Raw genomic sequence first — 26,567 nt, 5'->3', positions numbered from 1 at the left:
AAAATTCGATATTTATAAGAACGTACCTCGTTTCCGTCAGCATTAGAATAGCTATTGCAGTCATCGCAAACCAGTAAGTGGCATTCCGTACACATTACACTTTTACTGTACTCCTCCGGCTTCATGGCTTTCACACACACGCGGCATCTCCCAGCACTTCCAGGTCTCCTGTGCATTTAATAAGAAAAACGTAATCGTCTTTTCCACCACACAAAAAACACAAATTCATCAAAATTTCTCTCTTCCCATTCCATTCTCTGCCTTTGTGACCCATTTCAGCTCCACGCGAAACTAAGATTACGCTCATGTTGTATATACGTACGTACGTGAGTATACATCAAGTAGGAGGCAGGCACACGTACCATTATGTCTGCGAGTACACATATAAGTATATACTTACATACGGACATAAGAATATTAGTATTATTGCCCCCAATTCAACCAGGTAGAGCTTTTGAATGAGGCCTGGATAGGAAAATACATAAGGTAGGTGCGGTGGACATTTGTGCGAATAATGCACTTTTTCAACGCCCTAAACGTTCTGGATTAGGGCATGCAACTTCTTCATTTTTGGTATCCAGAATCTGGATAGAAAAAGAAAGCACGTCAACACGCGTTCTTTTATTTTATGCATGTATGTACATGTGTGAGTGGTTTTGTGGAGGTGAAGACAATGAGATGCAAGACATTGATGGGAAGAGGAGTTCCACTCCATCCATGGTTGAGGGATTGATTGTGAGAAGTCACAGGTCATGAATTGCTGTGAGACGTGGAATTTGACAGTGCTGCTTCGTATCTTTGATTTAAGCTGATGTTGGAATTGAATTGGAATATCTTTCAACTATTTGAGGGAGAGAGTGAGAGAGACCATTTAGCAGTCTCTCTGGGGAACTTTCCCCATTCAGCAGGACGGAAACCAGGAATCCCAAAATTACAATGTTGCAAACATTTCAAGAATATTGAGATTATATGCTCAACTGCCTCGGAGAGCCGAAAATGAAATGAAATATGCAAACAGACTGAGACTCCATTTCCGATTAAATGAACCATAAATTCTCCTCTTTTCCTCGCTACCAATCCACTTTCCCGATTACACAGATTTCATTTTACAGAAAAGACTCCATCTTTCAGCTCACGAGTCACTCACTCTCATAACAACCTGCTTTGATCCGCTTTCCTTTGTGATAGAGAAATTATTTCTGCTCAAACAATCTCATCAGTCCAACTCTACTACAATTATGTACGTAACATATATGTAGAGTGCACATATGAATGCGAACTATTGCGAACATCACACACACAAAAACACGCGTATTTATCTCTATCGCAAATTGAGACTCAATACAACGGCAATTCTGAGAATCACATTAAACTGTTTTACCAGTGGTCAAAATAAACATCAAACCGTCCGATAATTTATTTTCTTTTACAAAACAAATTAAGCATTTTCACAGCATGAAATATTTTAATGGGTTCAAAAAGCCTGTGATGAGTTTGGAAAGAGCTTGTTTTCGGTTTTATATAATTATGTACATATTTGGACTCATTCGTTTGAATTTATGACACTCGTAATGCCAATTCGTAACATTATACGCAAGGCAAACGAGTCTGGTTGGACTAATGACATGCACGGGTTATTTTTGCATGCATTTTAATAAAGAGGAGAGTTCTGCAAGTAATGTCTCAATATTCCTGCCATTAAATCGGACACTCAATTTTCTTTGATGACGCCAACACTTCACGTTTCTTGGTTTGCTCAAAGTTGGTTTCGCCACTAGCAGAAAATATAACAAGAGTATCACATTGACAGTGATACGTGTTCCGGTGGCGAGATTATCTTACCAACTTGTGTTTCACTTCTCTTTGTCCTTTCCACAAAAGGGAGGCTCGCTAAAGTCAGAGCTCTACACAATAAATCGATAGCTTTCACTTTGGCAGTACCATCCAAAGAATGGCAACAAGGTGTAATCCACTTTTGTCCCCTGCTCTCGTGCTTTCCCACCCTAAACTTCAATTCAATTCAAGCAGAATCAACTTACACATACAGCAGCAGCTGTATTTATATATACGATAACCGAGCCAACCCACCCACAAAACGACGATACAACTGAAGTGAGATGCAGGTGAAGTATCCTATGTTTGTAACAACAGCAAAGGAATCAACCCAGCAATCATCATCTATTCAGTGCATATGCATATCCATGTATGTAAGTACTTTCGTGGTTTGGTAAAATGGAAATAATTTATCAGATTGTGATTGTGCGTGTGCGTGATTTATCAGATTGTGAGCAATTATGAAACTCTGTCTCCTTTGCTTCCATGTGAATTCTGCTCTGTGGTGCTCGCCTTGATTTAGTACAAAGTAAGCCATCAATTTATTTGGACTTGCTCGTTTGCGGTCTCAGAAAGTGGTCAGACCAAGATGAAAGCGGTCCAGACGCTTTGCTCCATGTTGTTTAACCAAGCAGCACCAGATCCAACTAAATAAATACGTACGTACTTCTAGATGACGTGTCAAACCCCAATTGGTTATGTACCAACTTGGACGATTATGCAAGTATGTAGCTAGCTTACTATAATTATATCTTGACATAAATAAACGTGTCGTTCCAAGCATTTTTTAAAAATGTCAGACAAAATCTTATTTACAAAAGCATCGAACAAGGAAGGTCTCATTAGTGCATTAACACACGTTCATACACATATTTAAGTAAATGCTAAACATAATCTCAACTTTGGCTTGAGTCTATTGTTTCCATTCCTGAATAGCACGGGTCAGTTTATGTAACAAGAATTTTCACGTAGCAATATAAGCGTAACACGTAGTTGAAAAGTTGAATTATTTCCCACACTATGTACGCATTTACAAGACCGAACTGTTCCCTGTTTTCCCTCGCCAGTGTTCAAAGTTAATTGTGCTTGCCTGCCAGTGATGTGGATTTACGAAAACTTTCTCTCAATTATTTGCCGTACGTGATCTCATCTAGTTTGATTTACTTGGGTTGCTCTCATTTATTTTAAGTTGGGAAACCTAAGGGAGCTTAAAATGGCTGAAAGGAAAGTGGATACACAAAACAAGGGTCATGCAGCCGGATGGGGCACTATTTGAACTCCACTTGGGGATTGTAAAAATAAAGTGAAATGCTTGCCCTCCCGTCACCTCTATTACCTCTCAGCAATTAAAGGCAGTGTGTATCCATGCATAAAAAGTACATGAAAAAGGGAACTTGGCTTGGAAAGGGTTGAAATTCTACCAGTGGTCAAAACCCAGTGTTGGCACAATATATGTACATTTGTATTTATAATAAATAAATGGCTATTTATAGTCATCCTAAATTACTGGTCTAAATCTATTTGCGAACTTGAAAAAAGCAAAGTCCAGTTACTTATATTCCAAGAGTGACCACATGTCCATTAGCATTACGCAACAAAATAACAACACGGTAGAGGGAACCCAAAAATGAGATTTACTGGTTGCAAAAAGTTTTCACTGTTGTTGTTTTTTCTCTTTCTTTTCCTCCTCGAAGAGCAAAGTTTGTTATTTCTTCCAAGTCTCAAAATACCAGCCAGCACGAGTTCAGCTGAAATTTTTGATCACGTATCGAATTTTGAAACATTGCATTATGTAGAATGTCAGAAGAAATGTGCATGTACTTACACAAATCGAGTCACTAATTCTTAAATAGAAAGTTCATGGGTTCAACAATATTGCGTTGTTTCCATAAAACCCTTCACATTACGGAGTGCAGAGGTATTTGTGAAGTGTGCACGAGAGTTGGGCACAAAACAACAAATCATTAAAAGAAAACGAATTTAGAGTCCCAGCTCATTTCAGTTGTGAAGTACATAGTTCAATAAAACGAAACTTTCTTTTACCGCGGTGTCCTCCCATCCCGAGAGCCAGGACGCATTACAGGAGAAAGCAGAGGGGAAAAAGGTTAGGAAAACGTGAGGCTGCATCAGCAGAGGACCAAGTACTTATCCAAATATTGAGCAGGAGTGATTGCATTTCAACTTTTGCAACCATTTTCCTCTTTCTCTCTCGTACATCAACCTTGGAGTGTGTGTGGGAGATGTGTGTTGGCTGGGAATGGGTTTTATTGTGTGCCACTGAGTGTTTTTACTTTGCTCTTATCATCCTGGCCCTTTTAACCTTTTCTCCCAGCTCGTCTCCCCTGCAAAGAAATCAGTGAAAGTGTCAACCCAAGCGTAAACTGTTTCTCTTTTACGAGTATTGAATTTTCAAACTTCCTTTTCTTCTAAAGAGCATCCAAGACGTTTTCACTTTCCCAGCCCCTGCAATACCTGAACTCTCTGACGTCGCAAAATGAATCTTCCTCGCACACAGTCCAACACTTTAACTGTCCTCCTGCTCCCGAGTGAGGAACAATGCAACAAGCACGAGCATACACGTTTATTGCAGATATTTATATACGTATACGTGTGTATGTCCAACGTTTTCAACTGCTTCCTAACCCACCTTTCTTTCTCCCTTCCATATAGACGCACATTCGAGATGTACGTACGTACGTATAAGCAATCAGCGCTTACTGAGCCATGAACTTCTTCAAATTTGTTCTAGTTTTATGGCTTCGAATTACTCGAGGGGCATAATGGTGAGCCTGCGATATTGCCCAATTCTCGAAAGTTGTTGTCAGTTTAAGTTTTGTATTTCAGAACGGGCCCATTACGAGATGGATTGGGAAGAAGAGAGATTGTGTTCAAGGGTGAAAATCAAGTAAACGGATGAACTCACGCAGCTTCCTTCTCTTCGACGGGCGTGGAGACGTTAACATTGGGCACGTTGTCCGTGAGACCGTCGCCACCTTGGAGATCGGATGCTTGCTGAGGTGTTCTACTCTGCAGCCGGGTGGACACGGACTCGTGGGCTTGCTGCAGAGTTTGGCGAAGACGCCCTATCGCACCTGCCCCGGAAGAATTGGACGAACTCATGAACTGATTGCTGTTCATCCCCTCCGTGTTGGACACCATCTGAAATTTCGATACAATAAATCCTGATCCATTGCTTCAATAATATCTGACGAGCATTTTTTTACGTCTCTGTGTCTTCTAAATAAATACTCATACATAGTTTGTGCATATATTCAAGGCATTGTTACTGCTTAACCTATGACAGCTTAATAGAATGAAGCACATGTTTATACATTATATAACTCGGATCAGATTTTTGTAAAACGAATGGAAATGGAGGCGTAAAAACAGGAGTAGATTGGGAGAAAGCAGGCTAAGAGAGGAGAAAGCACGGAGTCGTGAGATAAAGGAGTCATCCTTGTCCAAGCGAACCCCAACCTTCCAGTTACGTCGTTGATTAGGTTCACTCGTCCGATGTGGAGTTGGTGCGTGGTGTGCAATTATCATTTTTATTATCCAGTTGCCCACCATATCGCTCGTGTGGTGTTGATAAATGTGAACCGCAATAACCTATAATCTGCCAGTTCTGCGAATTAAGGACGGAGTGGAGTGGTGAGTAGTGGGATGGGACTGACTGGGATGGGCGAAAGAAAGTCAGAGAGATAGAGAGAGAGAGAGCAGGAACCACTACATAAGAGTCAATCCATTCCAATATAATGGGTGCGGTGGTGATAGTGGCGGCGAGGTTGAGTTGATGCCCATTGTTTCCAGAAGAATATTATCTTCCCGAGTCGTGGAGAAAGGAGAGAGGCGATAATACACCAAAGCAAGCCACGCCAGATGGTTGACTTAAGTAATCTTCTAAAGTTTCACTTACTCTGATGATCGTGCCAGAAGAGTAAGTCTATAGACTGTGCGAGAGACTGGACAAAAGCGGGTGTGTGCAGCAAATAAAATGCAATCTACCTCAACTTGGGTAGTTCAAGATACAATTTTCCTGAGTGGTCCAATGCCTGAATTTTTTTGACATTATTCGATCACCGCTTCCGCCCAACGCACATGAAGTGATAACACAAGTAAAGAATATCAATTAAGATCCCACGTGGGAACATGCCAAGGGATAAGAGGCTGGAAGATGACGATTTAGTGAGGAATAAAGATATCAGTTACAACAACAATAAGATAAATATCTACAAAGCAACAGCTTAGAGTGAGCATGGAGAGAAATAAGTAAATGCAGCTTCATCCTTACCTTCTTCATAAACGACACGACATTAGTTGGCAACATTTTTGTAATGTGCTTGTGACTGACACGCACTTGTTGGCAATTTCTCCGTCTGCAAATAAATACACAGCAACATTAGTCAATTTCCACCATACCACGAAAAAAAAATCGAAAACCGTGCTCAAATGCTTTCACCAACAGTTCCAACCCATACAAAAGTTACATGCATACTTTCTCCAAGGTTATGTTGATTATGTAACCGTGCTCGGTATGAATATATGCATTTTGGGTGGAGGTGACGTCTGTCAGCTCGATAAGAAAGAATTCGCCGTGCTGAATGAGTTTGTTTGAGTAAAGACAGACTGGGGACCGTTACGGGCACTCCCATTTATTTTCCACTCGAGCATCACCACCTCCGCACAAGGTCGCGTTTGTTGACAGGATACAATCCATCATTAACATCGATCATGCATTTTCATCATCTCTTTGCTACTCATCCCTTGTCAGGAACTGCTTATTTTACTCTGTAGCAATACAGCCCACATAATTTCCATATTATACAAACATTAGTATACAAACATTCAAATGAGTTAAAATTTTGGGGAAATAATACAAACAAAATTTATGCATTTTTTTATCTGACCGCCAAGTAATTTGAGGTAATTGGTGTGGCAAGAAAATTGAATTATCCAGTTTACACCCAATAAGGCTGGTCACGTATACAATTGAAACTAATTTGACCTTTTATTGCGGTCATTAAGTAAGACATATCTGTGTTCAAGTGGAAATTAGAGTTTTTCGGAAATTGTTTAAATTTATGCTTGGTTTGGAATGAACGAAGAAATCTTGCCGCAAATTAAATCGTGAAATAAAACTACTCCAAGAAAGTTATGCAGACCAGGCTTTGTTGGCTGCCCTTTCTTCGTACACATAAATCCACTAATAATATATCTACACCACAAAACCCAGCAATTTACGTGCAAACCTTGTTTGTTTGGCTTATTTTGGGTTGCTTTGAGAGGTGAAAGGTGGGTCAACATTATTTGTTCCTCTGAAGACATAAAAGTTGTTCAACAAACCGTAAATCCATCTTGCACTTTCGTCTTTCCATTAGCCTACAAATAGCCTGTTTATTTCCTCGCAAGGTCTGATAGACTTTTCACCTTACCCGAACTTCACCCAAACTTCCAAGACTTCCTTACATCATGGGACAAACTAATTATCTTGTTTCCTGCTTTATCACATCAATATTTTGCTAAACATAAGAACCCATTCGATTCTGTTATGGTTCTGTTTTTGTGTCTGTCTGGTATAAAACTTGAGAATCAGGAAAACATTTGCATTCTCTGATATAAACACAAGTCTTTTTATTATCGGAAAGTAGGGAATAGAGAGTAAACTCCGTATTATAGCGACATTATCGGCGGTGTAGTCTATTATGTGTTGCATTAAAATATGCAGAGGAAGGGTTCTGGAAGTGCAGTTGGGTTGAATTGTTGTATGGCAGTACATAAGTAGTTGTAGTTGTAGTAACCTCATGGCGATGAGATTTGGCCATATTGTAGAAACCACACCCGGATTGAAGGAAATGCTCGGAACTTTGGAGACCATGGTTTGCTAACCATGCAGCCAAGCTCAGCATTTTCTTCCAGCGAGAATCCAGTAGTCTGCGACATAATGAATGGACGTAATGGATACAAATGGGGCTGTAGCCATGTCCATGAATATCTCATTAGTGGGTTAATACTGGGCAACATTAACATCTATCCATTCGGATTTATCAAATCCCTTGATATCGGAGTTTCCTCTCTGTCTCTGCTTCCTATGCACATTTATCCCCCGTCTCCTCCGTCCGCCTGCTCGCCAATGGCATCGTTCGCATGATCATCAAAACCACCATCATCAATGGATTTCATTATTTTACATGTATTTCACGATCACAAATGCAAATCAGCATTTTCCATCACCAACAATTCCATTCCATTTGTCGGGTTTTTGTTTATGCAGAAGTGCAAATTAGATCGTATTTGTGGTTGGCTCTTTACATCTTGGTTTCGTGATGGTGTTGGCAGCGATGTCTGGCATGGACTTGGATTGTGCGGAAAGTGAAAGTTAATATTTACGTGTTGTTTGGTATCAACACTTATCATTCACACTGACTACGATTTCTCCTATTGTCTCAAGTTGAACAGAGCCTTGTTGAGTCGTCCTCCCCGTTATTGTGCGCATTATTTTATGTAAACTCACCATTATCATTCAGAATTTCTGGGCTTTTGTTCAAAACTTTTTAGTATTTAAACAAAAGTAATTACAATTTGATTTTACTGATCGGAAGAGCCAGGAGATGATAAAATTTCTCCCCCGTAGTAAACCACCCACGATTAAAACAAACTTCATTTTACGCTCGTGGTTTCCTTCAGTGGGGATTAGCTCTCAAAATATGAAGCGGAAATAGGAGGTCAATAATATAAATTAGCTGTTGCGGTGTTGAACTAGTCGAACCGTGACTTGCCTGAAACCATTTGAACGTTTTATTCTCCTTCCATTCACGTTTTGGTATGCAAAAAGGAAGGTGGTGCAATAATAGATAAGATAAGAAAAGATAAGGAGAAGAGCGCACAAAGATGAAAAACTTTGGTCATAATTTCTCTCCTATGAATGGGACCAAAAGGATTGGCCACATTCTTAGGTGTGTATGTACATTGCTGGGTCTTAGAACTGGTTAGGATCGATGCGGCGAAATTATGTACCAACTCGTACATGGTCTTTAGAATTACTTGGTGGGCACACTACTTACTTCAGGTGAATCATAAGCTAGTCTAACATCCAGTCTGTATTCATTTGTGCGGTTGAGGAGTAGTATTTACGATCTTCGATCCTTACAAGCGAAAGTGTATCGACCAAGAGAATGGACACACTAAGCCAACAAAGTTGGAGAGAAAAGCACCATTGTCACGGAGCCCAGTTCACCGTAAAACTTCTACTTGGTTGGAAAGAAAGTGAGGGTATTTTATTTCGAGGACGAGGGAAGAGGCGGAAATCCGAATATGTATTTAAACATGGGCATACCTACATAGCTTTCTCCTTGCTGGACTTGAAGGGAACCACACGAAATGCTTTTCCTCACAGATTTTAATGTCCTTTTGACATTTTGTGGAAAAGTAAAAAAAAAACTAGGAATAGTTTCTCTATGAGCCCATATCCACTTAAAAAGATCACCTTCGAACCATAGCTAATTTTGACCAGATTTTGAAAGGTACTGCAGTCGAATATGTAAAAAATCTAAATTTTAAGCTACTTTCATCTGTATTGCATATTTACATGTCTCATATGATAACTACATATTATGAAATACATAGTATGAAAAGTCAATAATGATATCCATTAAAGCTAACCCAATCGTTTTATTAATACATATTTCTTATTTGTTTCATGCAATGATTTATGTTACCTGCCCATCAGAAAGACATTATTTGATTAAAAAAAATAAAAATACAAAAAACAGGAGAAAGCATATACTGCAGTTATCCACACATGTACATATGCGCAAGGAATTGGCTAGCTGAAAAAATTAGCTTGCGTTTCTTTCACATTGGACACAAGAGGGTTCGTGTTTTGTTTAGCTGACTTTTCGGTGTTTGTGACGACGACTTTTCCCAAAACAGGACTTTGAATTCGTGTAACAATGTTGACTGTCTCGAAAATTAAGCCCTAGCGAACTGAATAAAAAGCGACAATAAATCTTTTTTTGGGTTCGTGACTAGAATCCAGTTTCTTCGTGGGCAACAAAGACTGACACGATTAAAAGAGCAACAAGTTTTAACAAGACCAACGTACATATTAGTACTCACAACTTATGGCCATGAAAATGCAAACATATGATGTCTGCAAGTCACAATCTTTGTAATTTCATCAAGCTTCCCTGTGAGGAGAAAGGCCTTTATTGGGCACAAGGGCACACGTATAAATTTATCCAACAGAGACATTCATTTATGACATTTTGCTGCAGCCCAAGACCTCCACACTCGTCCGAAAGGGAAAGTGAGGAGCCGAGCTTTGTGGAGGGTTTGAGTAAAGCAATCAGGAAATCCTACGAATTCCATTGTACGTATCATGCTTTTACCATCCAAGTCAACTTGTCAGAGTTGTGTGCGGATATCCCTAATGTATCCTAAGCTTTCTTGATATCCTCTCACCCAACTGCTGCGAATGGCAAATTGAGCAAGTCCTGGAAAACGACTTCACTTGCTCAACAACCATCACAAAACTTCCGCTGTTGCCATTAAACGACTGCACTGAAGCTGCTTGTAAGTAGTAGTCAGTCAGTAGTATTATTTCCTCTTCTCCTCCGTGGAACCCAACCCATCCGTCGGCTCAACTGGGCGTGTAACCACAAGAGCAGGATATAATCCAGCACATGTTTGAAGAAAAAGGGACAGCATAACGACAAATTGTTACCTTTCCCATGTTAAAACATTGTAAATGCATTCGTCCTTAACATTAATAATGGGAACCCTTTATTAGAAATTACTAACAAGACTAACGAAAAATACAGCAAACAACAAAGTCAATGCTGATTTTTTTATGAGATAAGTTGTTTGTGGCAGATGAATGCCGTGAAGAGAACAACACGCTCCTTCAAAACTTCCTTCAAGTCGTCAACAAAAGATCAAGAATTTATTTCCCCCACCAGATTGCCAAAATCCTTCTTTGGTAGGAATATGTAGTAACAGGTTCAAAGCAACAGGTTTAATCGTCGGAGGCAAAATTTAGGGATTGAGAGCCCACCCTCGATCTCCTTTTCTGATCGTATTTTTAGGGCATGATGACATACAACGAATTGCGTTGTAATGTCAAAGGTGTGTGGAATAAGCTTATGCATGACAGGGTCGAATGGTTAGAGGTCAGCGGAAGCAGGGAAAGAAAGTCAAATCTGATGACGCAACTTGATGGACTCGACGCAAGGTTCATTCCATTATCTGATTAAAACATTACACTCCACGTTGTAGTAGAAAATTTGGAGATAACGTCTCCTCGTGTAATTGATGGGATCGTTTTGTCATTCTTGAAACAAGAGAAAGGCAGTAGATTTGTCAGGATGTCGTCCCAGAAAGCCATAATCGTAAAAACTAATGAATGCTAAATACATGATGGGCAAAACATGGGGCGTCTAACGTGCAGTTTAAGACGCACTTGGTGAAAGTCCAAAATAGAAATCTACTTGGTTTAAAGAGTCGTTCGCCGCCCATCATCCCGACATAATATTAAATAACGGAGAGGGATGAGATGGTAATGATAACGATCTGTAACGACTGTAACCCAGTACTTCATTAAATGAAGCGTCGTTATTCTGTGCATACGAAAACTGCTATATACAGTTTCCATCTGGCAAGACCGGATCGGGGGACAAATGGACGAAAGAGTCTCGATCGGGTTGTCATTTTCTATTTCTATTATGCTCCAGAAATTAGATCCACTGTGTAATTTAGCATAGCCTGCGTCTGTGGGCAAGATAAAAGTTATTTTTAAAGATTAATCATGTCTGAGACGTGCTGACGGAAGCTTGCTCAAAGATGTAACTGAATCCCTACTCGTAAATGTCAATCCTATAAATAATCTCGTCACGCTGTGATTATTAAAAGGATATCAATTTGCTATATTAAACCGCAAATCTACTTTTTGTGTCAATGCATTTAATCTGAAGTGTTAAATTTTTGGTAGTTTTTTCCTCAGTTTATGTTTGACGATCTGTGTAACACGTTTGGAAGGCAAAGAGTTTAAAGTTAAGAACTTCATACGAATGAAAAAGTTGTGCTTTGAACTAGTTATGTACATAGATAAGAGTAAAAAGAATAGCACTTGCTCTCCTTTTTTGGCACACATGCAAGTTTAGCTACTGCAAACGTGTGTATGTATATTTATATGTGCTTTATCTTCGAATGATAATAATGGTCCCCTCTATTTCTTGTTCACCTGCCCCTCTGCTCTAAATTTCCAAAATTACTCATTCCTGATCTTCCATCCAGTACATTGCCTGATCCTTCCTGATTAATACCAAACGAATCCTTTCGCTGACCCACAAGGTAGAAAAACTCCAGCAGGGTTATTATAAGCATGAGAATAATACGAACGTGAGATAAGTTGGTCGCTTAATTCAAAAAGTTTTGGATAATTTTAGTATCAGCTTGGCGAAAGTTTAGACGAGTAAAAGGGAAATTGCACGGACACGGTGACCGACAATGGGATTAAACTTTGAGAGACTTGTTGTAAAACTTTCGCAACCCACGCAATCTTCATTTGTACAATAAACAAAATTTAATTTTTTTCTCCGCTTACTCATCGTCTAAATTAAATGAATATTGTCATTGAAATATATTTTTGTTGTTGGGCCAAAATATGTAGGAGCGATATGATACTAAATTTTAATCTGGCTTAGGCAAGTAAGTTTAGAAGGTCTGTATAAGGAGATACATATGCCTCCAGAGCTGCGTTTTGTTGGTTAAGCAACCAATTTATACTCATGACATGTCTACATTGTTCCCTACTCTTCTCTCCGATCCTTTTCTTCATAAATAAAGCAAACTTCCATCCAAATATTCCCCGATAGCCGCCCCAGCCCAGCAGACTTGTACTTTTCCTATTGTTGAGGAGTACATATATATTTAATGTGAGGCCCTATATATTCCTTACTTAAAAGTAAGCAGACAACAAGGGAAGCCTGGAACAAGAGATGTAATAATAAGGATCTGCTCCTGCTTTCTTCCTCCTCGTGTAGTCCCAGTTTTCTCTTGGGCATTTTGGACGAATTCCATCCGCGGTGCACTGTGTGAAAGAAATCTTCCCAGAAACGTGATACATAGCGTAGGACGGGATCCTCTAAAACCAAGGTAGTTTCGTTGGTGTAGTTGTAAATACAATATCATTTCATGAATACTCTTTTCTTATTAGGTGCGCTTCATCTTCATCCATCTCAACCAAACACGACCACACATCAGCACCAAGGAGCACCAACTTGTGCTTACTGCTTGCGTCCTAGGGCAGGGATTCGAATGCACAGGCGAACTTTTGGCAGACGGTGTGCTGCAGTATATTTATGTAGGGAGCAGGAAGGAGTGGATTCTCAAGGCGAGAGTGGTTGGTTCACTGAAGCCAACAAATTCTGAAGAGACAAGAGACAGCAGATCTCACTCCTCTCAAAGTTTCGATCTGATTCTCAACATTCATTCCACTTTCTCTTGTCTCCACTTCGCACACCTCTAATCCCGCTTTTACCCCGTCTTGATACTAATGGGAAAAGAAGCGAGGGCCACGGCAACGCTTGTTTGCTTTGAGATGCGGAACTCGTACTGTGCAAAAGAGAGGAAAATCGTATAGTATGCTAAACAAAACTTGGGTGCGTAATAATAACTTGTTGTCTCAGTGCATCTGCAGGCGAGCCGTGTAAAAAGTTCCAGACGAACTCGAGCATTCTAAGTAATATCGAGCTTTACATGTCTCACTAGTGACAATGTACATATAATATGCCCCTTTCTATGCGAGTATACATATGCTTATATCGTGCATAATAAATATATGCATGCATGTATTATACATGATGCAAGAGTCTGCATAATGAGTCCCTGCACGAGAAGCAATTAAGGAGGGGGAGAGACAGAGATGTTATGGATGTGTTGTTTGTTAATTTGTTGTTTTTATTCAGCATTTTCCAGAGTATAAGTAATTCTACGAGGAAAGAAGAGAACTTGGCTTCAATAATTTAATTTGCGTTGTTTAAAGTTCACTCTCTTGCTAAATGGAGCAATTTCAATCTTGTGTGTCTAAGCGGCCGACTTTCTCCTGCTGAGGAGAAGTAGCCTTTGATAGGAGGCTGGATAGATGGATGGAGAAATGTCTCGAGGCTTTGTTTACTTTGCTCTTCTGTCCACTCTGACGTAAATTCAAATATAAATTAGCTGCCTGAAAGAAGATCCACCTAGCAATGCAAATAAAACATGGTTGGTGATGCAAGAGTGGAAATTTGAAGGTGATGATGCTCTCAGCCAGACGCCAGCAAGTGATGAAATGGATACGAGGTGGATGACGGGGGAGTAAAAATACACTGAATAAATACAAATATTCCCATATTAATTAACCCTTTGCTTTCAAGTTGCGAAATTTATAATTAATGCGATGCCTCTACCATTACCACTTTGTGCATATTTAGTTGCGCTGCTGGGGGTTAACCTTGCATAAAAAATCAATTCTTCCTGGAGTTGGCCGGTTCAGTTAAATATTGGATTTCAAATTGAAATTTTCAATAAGAGATAAAATTGGCTTACAAATATGACAAGATTAAAATTTGAACTCGTTTTTGTTTTTGAAAGACATAGAATGCACATGTCACACATGATGGATTATGGGACTCTGAGAAATAAATTTCTACCGTGTCACTCGATTAATTATTTATTCAATATTCCGATCATTAACCAGATGAAATTTTCACAAATGATAAGTAAATACATTGCATGTAAATTGAGCTAGGATTAATATTGCTTCAAATTCAGAGACGCCTACAAGCATACTAGTGAATCTCTAAGATGAATTTTTCAGGAGGCAACGTTACTCTGGGTAGTAGCGAAATCTTTTTTTCTCAGAAAGAAAGCATATGCATATGTGTAGCATCATTCTTTTATTGCATATCAGCAAAACTCGATGTAGCATTTGGTCTGAACTGTGTTGTAGAAGGAGGAAGAAAACCAGATTAATCTATGAATTCAACTTGACCACATTTTATAAGAAGGAACACCATTCCCCGTAAAGTGGGAAGCGTTAGCATTATAGAATTATTATATTACAACGAGATTTTCTCCCCACAGATGCGATTTACGAAGAATCGAGATTATTTTATACACCTAAAAATACTTGTGAATAGAAAATTGTGCACATCGTTTCCACAAAATCTATCGATCGGTCGCAGGAGGAGAAAGGATTACTTGTCTGATGGTGAAAGCATGAGAAGTCAAAATTCAATTCACAATAAATCTTTGTACTTACGCAATGTTGTGTTATGAAAGTGAGAGAGGACTGGCTCAGTGGCACGTGCTACATAAGGTGGAACTTTCACTCGGGAACAACGCCGCTGTTGAGGAGCATGGGGCGAGACGGTGGAATCAAAAAGGATTTGCACACAACCTTCCGCACTGACAACTTTCCTTCCACGACACTTTCCTCAGTTTCACTGTTTCTGACATTGACGCGAATGAAATGTGACGCAAGAAACATGACATCAAATGTATTGTTTACTTCCCAACATGTCGTTAGACGCGTCTTGTCGTCGTTTAGATACGCATTCAAACAAGGATGCCTCGTGTATGAATATTAATAGCACTTATTATTTTCTTACTCAGATAGTCAGCGTCCCATCAGTTAATTACACGGAGGTGGTGCGAGGGAGTGTGTTTTCTTTATGTGTGCGTAAAGGATTTTCCGCGGAAGGGGGGTTGCTGAACACGAGTACAAACTGCGTATAAGCTGACTGCCAAGCGAGTCGGTGGTTGTGAAAGGAGAACAGGTTGTGGTTGCCGTTAAGTCGTAACTCTTGTATAAATGTGGCATAAATGATGATGATGATGTAGTAGATATGCTCTGATGCTACTTGTTACTTGGCCATTTTGGTGAAATGTTGAATGCCAAGTGGAAGTAGATGATAATGGGTAACGCTGAACAGAGGGGTGATGATGATGATGATGTGTGAATGATGTGTCTCAGAAAATGTCCCGAACCGTCGACGCTAAATTGGAATATCTTGCGATGATCAGTTGGTTTTGATGACTATTTTAATGGGCCCTCATTTTGAATAATGGTGATATTGTTGATATTTGTTTAAATTTGATTGATTAATGTGTTTGTCTTTTATTCCAGAACTGGAGTTTCCAGTGAATATTATCAGCACCAATGTTGCATTTCGTATGAAAGAAATTCGAAGAATTGCACGCCTTATTTTGAAACCTAAAAACCAAGCGTAAAGTTAGTAAATAATTTAATTAATAGTCAAGAAAGATGGATATAAATTATCACTTTCTAAATTAACCAATTGTGACACGTAGTTTCTTCAGAATCGTGTTTGACCTTTACATAAAATTGAAAATGACATCCTGACAAACCGATGTGGCAAGAGAGTGAACCCAGTGGTGGAGAACAGTACATATTTATGCATGGTACACTCTAAGCAAGTTGGTAGCAATAGCCTGAATTTAATTGCTACCAACCAATAGTAAAGGCTGTTCTTACTGAAATTGTGTTAAAATTGTCACCAACATTGACACAATTTTCATCTTTGGTTGCTACCGTAAAAATAAGTATGTTTGTAAATAAACTATGAGAAGTTTAATAAAATTCTGTAGCAAATCGACCCCGTATTGTAGCATTTCGATTCATTACCGGCCCTCGTAACGATTTTTCACAAAACTATTGTGTTACATTCTCACCATGTTCTGTCTGTCTCACACAAAGTAGTAACAGTCAAAGCGTGGATTTTAGTTTCGTTGGCGGTTACTCTGCTCTTTATAAAGCTGCAGAATGGAAAAATTAATTCGTGTTTCCAACTCCCTGAGGGGGAAAAAATTAATTGTTTTCAGTGGGGATTATTTAGGGTTCTTGGATTCAGGTAAGGCCAACGATTATAACAAAGTACAAAGTTTATTGTGTTTGAATATAAGTTTTAAAATTAAATTTCTAATTTTTAGTTAAAAGGAAGTTTGATGTTGCTGCAGATGTCGAAATCAATTTGTTCGACGATCAAGGTGCTGAAATTGAAGAGGAAGTGTTCCCTATTTTAATTCGACAACAGGACACGCCCAACATTGTGTTTACTCTTATTGGAGAAATACAAACTGAGCTTACTTTTGAGGAAAACGGAAGCATTAACTCTCCGATGATTTATTGTAAGCTATAATTCATATTATCAATAATTTCTATTTTTTTATTAACTAAACGAATTTCCCTTTTTGTATTTGTACGTTCACAAGGTCAAACTTCTCAAGTTAATTCACCTCCTCTTCTTTTGTCAACTAAAAATACAATTGAAAGTGGATTTAAGCAGGTAACTCACAATCCCCAAAACACAAATTTTACAAAAATATTATCAAATATTGAAAACAAATTAATATTGCGTCATTATATTTTTGTAGATATTTGAGGAATTTGTACAAGGTGACGAGGAATTACAACGTTTGGTCACTGACTGCAATGAAAAAACCTTTGTCGACACATCCACGGGGAATATTTTAATAAAATCATTTGTTAATAAATTAATTGAGCTAAAAGGGTAAGGACAGAATTATCTTATAGAATGAATTTTACATCCCGGACTGAATATTATTTCTTGCTTAATAGGAATTCACCGTCAACAGCTGACCAGAAATTACTTGCTCATACTGTAATTTCAATCTTACCTTGCTGGAAGTATGCAGCGTCAGAAAACGGAATTGTAAGTGTCAGAATATATAATTTAAACATTCCACGTTTATAATACCTAATGTCAAGAATTGTCACATTATTAGTCAGTTCTGCTGGTCTGGTAATTTATTTAAAAATTCTGGGCCACAAATTTTTACAATGATGGTTGGAAAAAAATATACACTCTAGAATTGGACAGTTTTGTAGGAGGAGATTAAAAAAATTGGAACTAATTAGCCCTAATTAACAAACATCGTAGCAATTTAGTGAACATCATGAGCACAAATTTGTCCAGAATTTTAAAATCGATTCTCACAGCTGAAGAGTGATGAAAATTGTGCTGAATTTTAGTATTTGGGTGATGAGTCGTCGAGTCCTAGGTTAATTATTAACAATTTTTTTTGTTACAGGATATACTTTATGATGAGGGTAACCGTTCCGGACTTATCCAAGCTCGGCTAAGAACAATACATCGCCATCTAAATGAAACGAAGCAGCCAAAATCAAAACGCGTTTGCAAAAATCAAAACGCTGTATCAAATTCGGATGTAGAAGAATCCTTTGTAGATAACGAAGAAATAATTGCCAAACTTAATTCTACACCCATTAAAGATGAAGAAGAGTTGAAGAGACTGGCGTTGGAGACACTCGCTCACCGTAATTATTTACGGCTCAGAAGTGACTCATCCATTCTAAAAATTTACAGAAAATTCCAGGAATGGAAGTCTATGGTAATTTGATTTAATTACATGAAAAATAACTAAAATAACTAAAAATATTTGACCTGATTTATAGATCAATTTTGAGTTTTCTCAACTCCACCCTGAGCAAAGCGATAACTTCTTAAAATCTTGGCCGACCTGGGTAGACAAAATATTACAAAGGGCCGGCAGTATCAAAAAGTCTCCTGCGCTTATAAGATTTCTTGCACAGGGCTGTGGTAAAATATTTATTTAAATAATAGAAATAAATACATTATTTTAATTTACCACAATCAATACATTAAAAATTTTATAGGGGAATGGGATTTTTCAATTGGTGCGCTGTTTACATTACTCCATTTGATTCCGCCAACAGCACAAGGACAAGGGAAGGCAAATCATTGTACTTTGGATGGTGCAAAAACAAAATTAATTAATTTCTTCAAGGTATTTTAGAACACCGAAATAAGCTTCTATATTTTTTGTGCATTTAATGCACATACATATTAAATAGGTCAGAATAGTTATCTTTGATTAAAAATATAATTTTGGTTATAGGCCGGGACTCCATTGCAATCTATCTTGGATACTTGGAAAGCCGAATTGAAGCAGCCAAATCTAGTTTGTTTAGGAGTTGATAAGAAAAATTTGTCAAGCTTTTTCATCGCATGTGACGGTCAGCTGCTTCCAATTGCATCCAAAAATTCCACCGAAGCTATTGACATTCTCTTCAAAAGCCATTATGTATTTGGGACGGAGTACGACATCAGTTTAAGGGGTCTATGGAAATTTATTCAAGTTTACATTTATGGATTGGAGACGGATGCCGAAAATCTGCCTCGTAATGTGAAACAGGTTTTTAACCAGCTTAATTAAGAGTACATATTTCAAAATGTTCAATTGCACCTTATGCAGTAAATTGATGTTAGATAGTGCTAGTTTAATTAAGCACGTTAAGTACATACATAATTTTAGTCATGTATGCTTTAAAGAGGTAATATGTCCGTTTAGTAATTGTTTGACTAAAATTAATTCCTGGAGTTATTTTTTAAGGCATACAAAATCTCATGACGTTAAATCTGTCGATACAATTACTCCAAATATACAACCAAACAACGGAGATAATATAGAAATAATTAGTCCAAACAATTTTGATGATTTTGATTTTGCAAGTAATGCTTCAAATGAAATATCCGTAGATTTAGGAATTAAGGTGATGACAGTATCATTAACCAATTTTTGTTTCACTTTACTTGCAACTGGTGTCAGCAACTCCACATTAGATTTTATAGTTAAAGAGTTGAAATATTCAATGAATGATATTTTTAATTTGATTCTTAAAATTGGCGACAGTGCAATTCCATCAAATAATTTCGAGTCATTTCAAATACAAATATTTAGCTTACTTCAAGCATTTGATAAGGTCAAATCAGCTTATCAAAGGCAAAAGCTTTTTAAAGAAAACGATCATTTTGTTATGCCGAAAGAGTTGACTTTAGGAAATAGAGTTGAGCTTAGAAGTCACAATACAAAACGACTGCAAGTTATAGCTGAAGACACCTTTCTGTACATCCCTTTGTTAAAAACTTTGAGTTTTCTAAATATTTTTATTATAAAAACAATGATTCAACAAGTTATTCATGTTTTCAAAATTCCAAATCTTATTTAACAAACGAGCTGTTTTCCAAATTCCCCAATTCTATTCAACTGCAATTATTTTATGACGACTTCGAGACCGTTAATCCTCTTGGATCGAAGCGAGGAATACATAAAATAGGGGCAATTTATTTTGTACTTCGGAATCTGCCCGACTTTATTAATTCCCAGCTCAGTCAGATTCACTTACTTGCTTTATTCTACTCTGAAGATGCAAAAAAATATGGGATAAATGGTATTTTAAATTTAATCATTCCTGATTTAAAACTTCTTGAAAGCCAAGGAATCGAAATAAATGGTACAGATAGATTTTTTGGAACTATTTCCACTGTTATTTTTGACAATTTGGGAGGAAATTCAATTTATGGGTTTCATGAGTCGTTCAATTCTAATTACTATTTTAGATTATGCTGCACGAGTAAGGATGAAGCCCAAATTAATTATAAGCATTGCGATATGGTATTAAGAAACAAGGTAAATTATGCCGAGCACCTTCAATGCAAAAGTTTTGGCGTTCAGAGACCATGCGCCTTAAATGATTTACAGTTTTTTAATTTTTTAGATTCGCCATCAGTGGACATAATGCATGATTTGCTTGAAGGTGTTGTTCCGTACGAAGTAAAACTCGTAGTTCAAAAACTTATATTTTTAAAATGTTTTGATTTAGAAAAAATTAACCAAAGAATTATTTCGTACGATTATGGTTACTTAGATTCGAAGAATCGCCCAAGTCCTATTAGATTAGACAATAATAGCAACAGAATTGGCCAAAAAGCTGCACAAGCTTGGTGCCTCATAAGACATCTTCCAATCATAATTGGCGACTTAATTGTAACACATGATGCTAAGAAATTTTGGGAATTAATTCTCTTGTTATTAGAAATTTTAAATATTGCATTTTGTAGAAACTTTTCTGAAGCAATTCTTTTTAAATTAGATTCTCTTATTATTACACATCATTCAAAATTTAAAGAATTATTTCCTGAAAATCGGTTGATTCCGAAGCACCATTTTATGTGTCACTACTCTTATGTTATTAGACAGACTGGTCCCTTGATTTCCCTTTGGACAATGAGGTTTGAAGGGAAGCACAATTATTTTGTGCAATTGGCGAATCACACAAAAAATTTTAGGAATATTTGTTACACACTTTCCATGCGCCATCAGCAATATGCTGCAGTTATGTCAAAAAATATTGTACTAAACGAATTAAAAGTTGAGAATATTTTGAGTATTAAACTATGCCAATTTTCCAACCCATTTGATGCAATTGAACTCTTGAGAAAAGTTAATGGGTTTGAAAAATGTGATGAAGAAACCGAAATTTGCACGACAAATCAAATTTGGTTCAATAATTACAATTACAAACACAATTATATTGTATGTTTTGGTCACGACCCTGTGTTTCCAAAATTTGGAGTTATCGTTGAATTTCTAATTACAGATGAAAAAACATGTTATTTGCTGCTTAATAAATTAGAAGTACAATATTTTGATAGAAATTATTTTAGTTATAGAGTAAAGTTGAAACACGATGTTTATGAGTTATGTGATGTAACGAAATTAGAAATCCATGAATGCATGGAATTGATGCACAATTGTAATTCGGATGGAATATTTGTATCTGTAAGGCATCATATTTAAATATTAATATAGCTCGTTTTTTGGTATTATAAACTATTTTTTGTACAATTATATCAAATATGTATGTATGGCACAATGAAAATATATTAAAGTGTTCTATAATAAAATATATTATTTGTTACTAAAATTTGCTACCGTGGTTTTCTGTAATTCTTACCAATTTGTTACAATTTCATATAATATGGTAACGATAATGCTTCCAGATCAGTAGAAGTTTGCTAATTTCCGGTAGTGTTGATATAGCAAATGCGGATAAAAACTGCTACGACACGGTGAAGAAATTGACAAATTATGTACATTACTGCGTTAACAAAGCGGAGTGGATTTGCCACAATTTTATGTCAGATTGCTACCAAGCCAAATCAAGTCTTTCGTTACTATCCTGTAGCAAATTCTTACCATACCGGTGAGGTCATATATAGACACCGCCTGGTAGCGATTTTTTGACGATTTTGTTTTGAGTGTAGGCACTCTTACTTTTAAGTACTTTCTAAATGACTGATATCTACCGGGTGTCAAACAGTATCTTACAATTCAACATTGTCATTCACCAGCAAAAGTTACAACTTTCTCCTCATCTCAAGAGGAACAAGTCGGCAGTAGTTGAAGAGTAGAACAGTACAATGAATACATAAGCGAAGGAGAAGAGCATGAATAATAAAGTGCTAATGAAGTGCAAAACTGGATGATCTGAATATTGAGTTGGATTTAGGACTCATGAACAAAGAAAGTAATTTCGCTTAATAGCAGTATATATATATGAAATTGAAATGTATTTTCAGACTTTTGAGCATGAACCAGTGGAACAATGTTTCCCATCCAAACACAAGTCCACGATACAACACTTGATTACTCAACTTGTCGTCTGCTTTTCTGGTGGTGTGCTGTACTATACGGACGTACTCTGTGTGTGTATTATTATTATACTGCTCGTCTGGTCGATTGAATTGAATCTTCTTTCTCCAGCAGAAGAATCATCATTTTGCCTCCGTGTGTGCACAAACTTTTGAAGAGGTTTTCTGCCGTATTCGCCGTCGCAAATACCGAAATGTTTGCCCTGACTGCATGTTTTCTCCCTTGCTTCAAGAGATTTCACTTCAATTTTGGAAATCAACAAAGACAGCCGGATCTGTCTAAAGCTCCCAGTACGGTCCAATGGGGGTGCTACCTTGTGGTTTTGTAACGTGCAGGTAAATGATCCATATCTCTCCCTGTCTCCCCTACCTGGCTTGCTCTCTTTCCATAAAACACTCCTCCCTTCTTCCTCCTGATCCTCTAAGTGAATCTCAAAACTACAAACTCCGCCACTAAATTCACCACCACATCAGAGTCCTAACAGGACTTTGTGGAAAAGTAGTCTAATAAGAATAAGAGGTAAATTTAGACTGCTCCAAACTTATGAGCACGATGGGGACTGCACATCTACCGTCAAACCGTCAGTTCTTGTTATCGGCAAAAAGGACACTTTTGCATTAAATTGTCATCCCAATCCCATTTACGAAAGTTGGGATTATCTTAATCAAAACTCTGGATGAAGTGCTTTACAGATGGGCTCGAGCATTGCTGACTGCGAAACATGGTTCTCCCCAGGAAGACCGAGGAGGAGGGAAAGTTGGGAAAAGCAGGGACGTGAAAGTTTGGATTCGATGCATTCGTTATCCTTGATTGTGATAAATTGGGGCTGACATTCAATGCCAATAATAAATGTGTGCTGATGCTCTGGGTTTCACATTTCACTTTGCATGCATCGTGATAGATCTGTATCAGATATTGATGCTATTGAATGCCTCGGCTTGTCTTACATATTTACATTCACTACTCCCACTGTTCTGCTTTTCAATCTACCTCATGTCCAATCTACCTGGTGCCTGTTGGGAGTAGCAATAAAAATATCATGCATAATGTACGTGGAATATGCACATAGCTGAATATTATACGACAGGTTGACAACACATAACTTGCCAGAATACTGCAAAAATTTTCGTTGGTCTACATGCGTACTTTTGTATTTGCCAGTGGCCGTTTTTAAGCTGAGATGAGACATACGACAATTTTTCACTTATTACAGATACGTATCCCGACGACGCTGAAAGGAAAATAGTCTCACCACTCGATCCAACTACTTTTACTAACATCACGTTGCTCTCTTTCTCTGTCTATCTTTCTCGTAGGAAGTCATTTGTTATGCAAATGATTCATTATCACCCACGTCGCATCTCACTTTTATGTGTATCTTTAGTTCCTTGTCCTATACACCCTCCAAAAATACCCAAAAAGCTCCTCGCCACGGATCAACCAGAGAAGCAGAGCATGCAAAACATTTTTCCTCAGCAAAACATTTAAAAAGTTTTCAAACTTGCTATTTCTGACCAATTTCAATTGTATTCAATCTGCTCATCATACCCCGTAGCGAGTCTTTGGCTACTGAATAAATACATTTTTCCATACAAATCAATTTGCTTTTACCATATTCAACTCTAGTCTCATTGAAGAATTTGGAATTACTTACACTTACTTGGTAGTATTAACTGGCGTCGTATTTCCTTTGGCTGAAGATGCTGGTTGCGTTCAAGCCTATTTCCGATATGAGTCAACTATGTTTTTTTAATTTAATTTCTCCTTATAATTTATACCCACCCACATTTGTAGACTATTGAAAATAACGTAGATTGCACAGATAATAACAATATTTAATAATTTCTTATACTCGTTTACTTGCCAGGTACGAAATATTACAATCGTTGAGATGAGACGTAACCATCACATATTATTTTCGATAAATTGTTACTCAAATATACTAAAGATTTTTATTTTTGCGTGGATTTAATTGGGTGAAATGTGCAGAGAGATCTCATCAATTGGGTTGTTGTACTGTCTCACATGCCCAATTTTAGCAAAGGTCAAGAAACTACTGTTTGTAGTGTAATTGTTGGGCAATTATCGTCGTTGTTTTTAAAGAACTTTGTGAGAAAAAGTCACATCGTGGTCGGCTTGCAGAATATTATTGCCAGTAGTCACGATTCACTCGCAGCCAGCATGTTAGGGTTCCACTATATCTGAATGCGTGTAATAAAGCCATAGTTGTTCCACTGAACAATTAGCGAATCACAGTCTGGCTTTTTTTATTCTGTCCCCATCATGCAATCAGCTCGACCCTCCGTATCGTTGACAATTACGTGGCAGAAGCCTTCCAGCTCATTAAGTGAAACACGTTTTCTCTCCAGAATAAAGAATCTTCCCAAAAAAATTCTCGCTTTCTAGTGTAATTCTGTGTTTGATAAGTATGCATATGTTATTGTATCCAAGATCATCACGTTGGACTGGATGAATAGATGGGTTGAGTAGTCAAAGTCAAATTGAGACAAAATTCGTTCACTAGAAAGATAAGTATTTAATACAGGTTCCACATGTTTCGATGCAAAATTCTCAACGTGTTAAGTGTATGCATGAATGCAGCTGGAGAAACGTGTGCATGCAGGAAGAAAAAGAAGGGAAAGTTTGTCTCTTGTGTCTTGGTTGCTTTTTGCGAGGTGAGATGTCCAGTTCCACACTTCACTAATTGCCCTGGAATGGACTGGGCGGAGGAGCAGAGGAAAACTGGAGTGGGGGTAGTTCACAGAGCAGTCGGGTTGGTTGGGGGAAAGTTGGGATTGAAAAGTCCAGTTCAGTTTAGATGGATTGGAACGTTGAGATTGAAAGATTTGGGGAGAAGTAAATGAAAACTTGACTCTCGGTCGTCGGTGGTGGAGGAAGGAGTGCAATTTTTCCGGCCCCAACTTTCCTCTTTGTCTGTCCAGTCAGCGGAGAGAGAGCGAGAGCGGAATCGGGTGCTGCTGGTGAAAATCCACCTCGATCCACGCAGCAGCCAGTCGCTCTCGCCCTGGAGCAGCTCCTCTCACTTTCTCCTCCTGCTGCTCCCAGTAGTTGCGGAGTTCGTTAGTGACTTCCCCTGTCTCACTTTTCACCTTCCACTTGTTCGATTTTTTGCCTGATATTAATCACCACTAACCACGGGATACACACACCAGCAGAGTGTCACGACGAGGTGTTGGTCAACGTGCAAGACCTGGTCCCTATTAATTTGCAATTTCATCTCAGCCCAAGAGTGGGACAAAGAGCAGAGTCTGGTCAAGCAAAACACAGCAGCGAGCGAGAACAACTTTGTGTGTTTTGGCTGCACAAGACTTGGTTCCTTGATATTGTTGGAAGTCTATGTATGTAGTACGAAGCTATCACTGCAGTCCGTACTACATGTGCATGCCACGGTATAGTACTGATAGACTCACTAATTGCACCTGTACCGGAACTAGACATCAAGAGTTTCGCTGGCTCCATAGCTCATTAAATATTAATCGGGCAACCAACTAGAAAAGCGATGTTTTGATAAAGCCTTTTTCTCTGGCCAAGTTTACTCCATGACGGAGGTTTGCTATCCTCTTTTCATGATAATCAACAATATTTTTTCACCAACCTAACTAATAAATCGAATATGTAAGAAGAGCCAGCAGAATGTTCATAGTGTTAATTAATGAAACACGTTGATTCTGGATACATATGTCCAATCACTTACTTTGTTAGAAAAAGGAATTATGTATGTGTAAAATCCAATCACGCTTAGAGTGATAAATTTAAATTCAGAGAGTGGGATATTAATAAATAGTGTGATATTCTAAAACTAAGAACCTGCGTAATAAAAACAGAAATCGTGATATTCCATCTCTAAACATGATTATTAAACACGATAAAGGATAAAAAATAAAGGTGACAAGAGATGTCTGACATTTCTAAAAAACAGTTGTTTAATATCATTAAAGAATTGATGGAACTGTTTTTAAAACAATGACTAAATTTTGTACACACCATTAGACTTGATTGTCAGGCGGCAAGATAATGCATATCTTTCGTCGGTTGCGTACACATCCTCTCATCCGCAAATGAATTAGTAATTGGCAACAAGTCGCTCTGCTCCCTTTTCTTCCCTCTTCTAGCAATAAATGATTTCTGGACGACAGTAACAACAACAAAACTGAAGA

The 26,567-nt window shown here is 37.9% G+C and overlaps 1 protein-coding gene and 1 long non-coding RNA gene across 3 annotated transcripts; one reads left to right on the top strand and one right to left on the bottom strand.

Moving 5' to 3' along the window:
- Positions 1–30: 30 nt before the first annotated feature.
- On the bottom strand, positions 31–26,223 carry LOC118433897. 2 transcript variants are annotated; one of them, XR_004833651.1, is made up of 5 exons: positions 24,044–26,223; positions 15,131–16,084; positions 6,125–6,209; positions 4,757–4,992; positions 31–168 (listed from the first exon to the last, which is right to left on the bottom strand). It is a non-coding gene; the product is annotated as an uncharacterized LOC118433897 (long non-coding RNA). The 2 variants fall into 2 exon arrangements; XR_004833652.1 differs by having other exon boundaries at positions 24,050–26,223.
- On the top strand, positions 16,613–19,144 carry LOC118433896. The gene is made up of 9 exons (XM_035846367.1): positions 16,613–16,742; positions 16,822–17,019; positions 17,104–17,177; positions 17,266–17,402; positions 17,471–17,564; positions 17,944–18,264; positions 18,329–18,473; positions 18,551–18,681; positions 18,793–19,144. Exons 1-9 carry the CDS (start codon positions 16,655–16,657, stop codon positions 19,108–19,110), a joined length of 1,506 nt encoding a protein of 501 aa, XP_035702260.1. The 5' UTR covers positions 16,613–16,654; the 3' UTR covers positions 19,111–19,144.
- Positions 26,224–26,567: the final 344 nt, after the last annotated feature.

Source organism: Folsomia candida, unplaced genomic scaffold (assembly GCF_002217175.1).
Source record: "Folsomia candida strain VU population unplaced genomic scaffold, ASM221717v1 Fcan01_Sc001, whole genome shotgun sequence".
NCBI classification, from domain to species: Eukaryota; Metazoa; Arthropoda; class Collembola; order Entomobryomorpha; family Isotomidae; genus Folsomia; species Folsomia candida.
The sequence above is the reverse complement of the archived record's forward strand: the minus strand, read 5'-3'. Positions and strand labels throughout refer to the sequence as shown.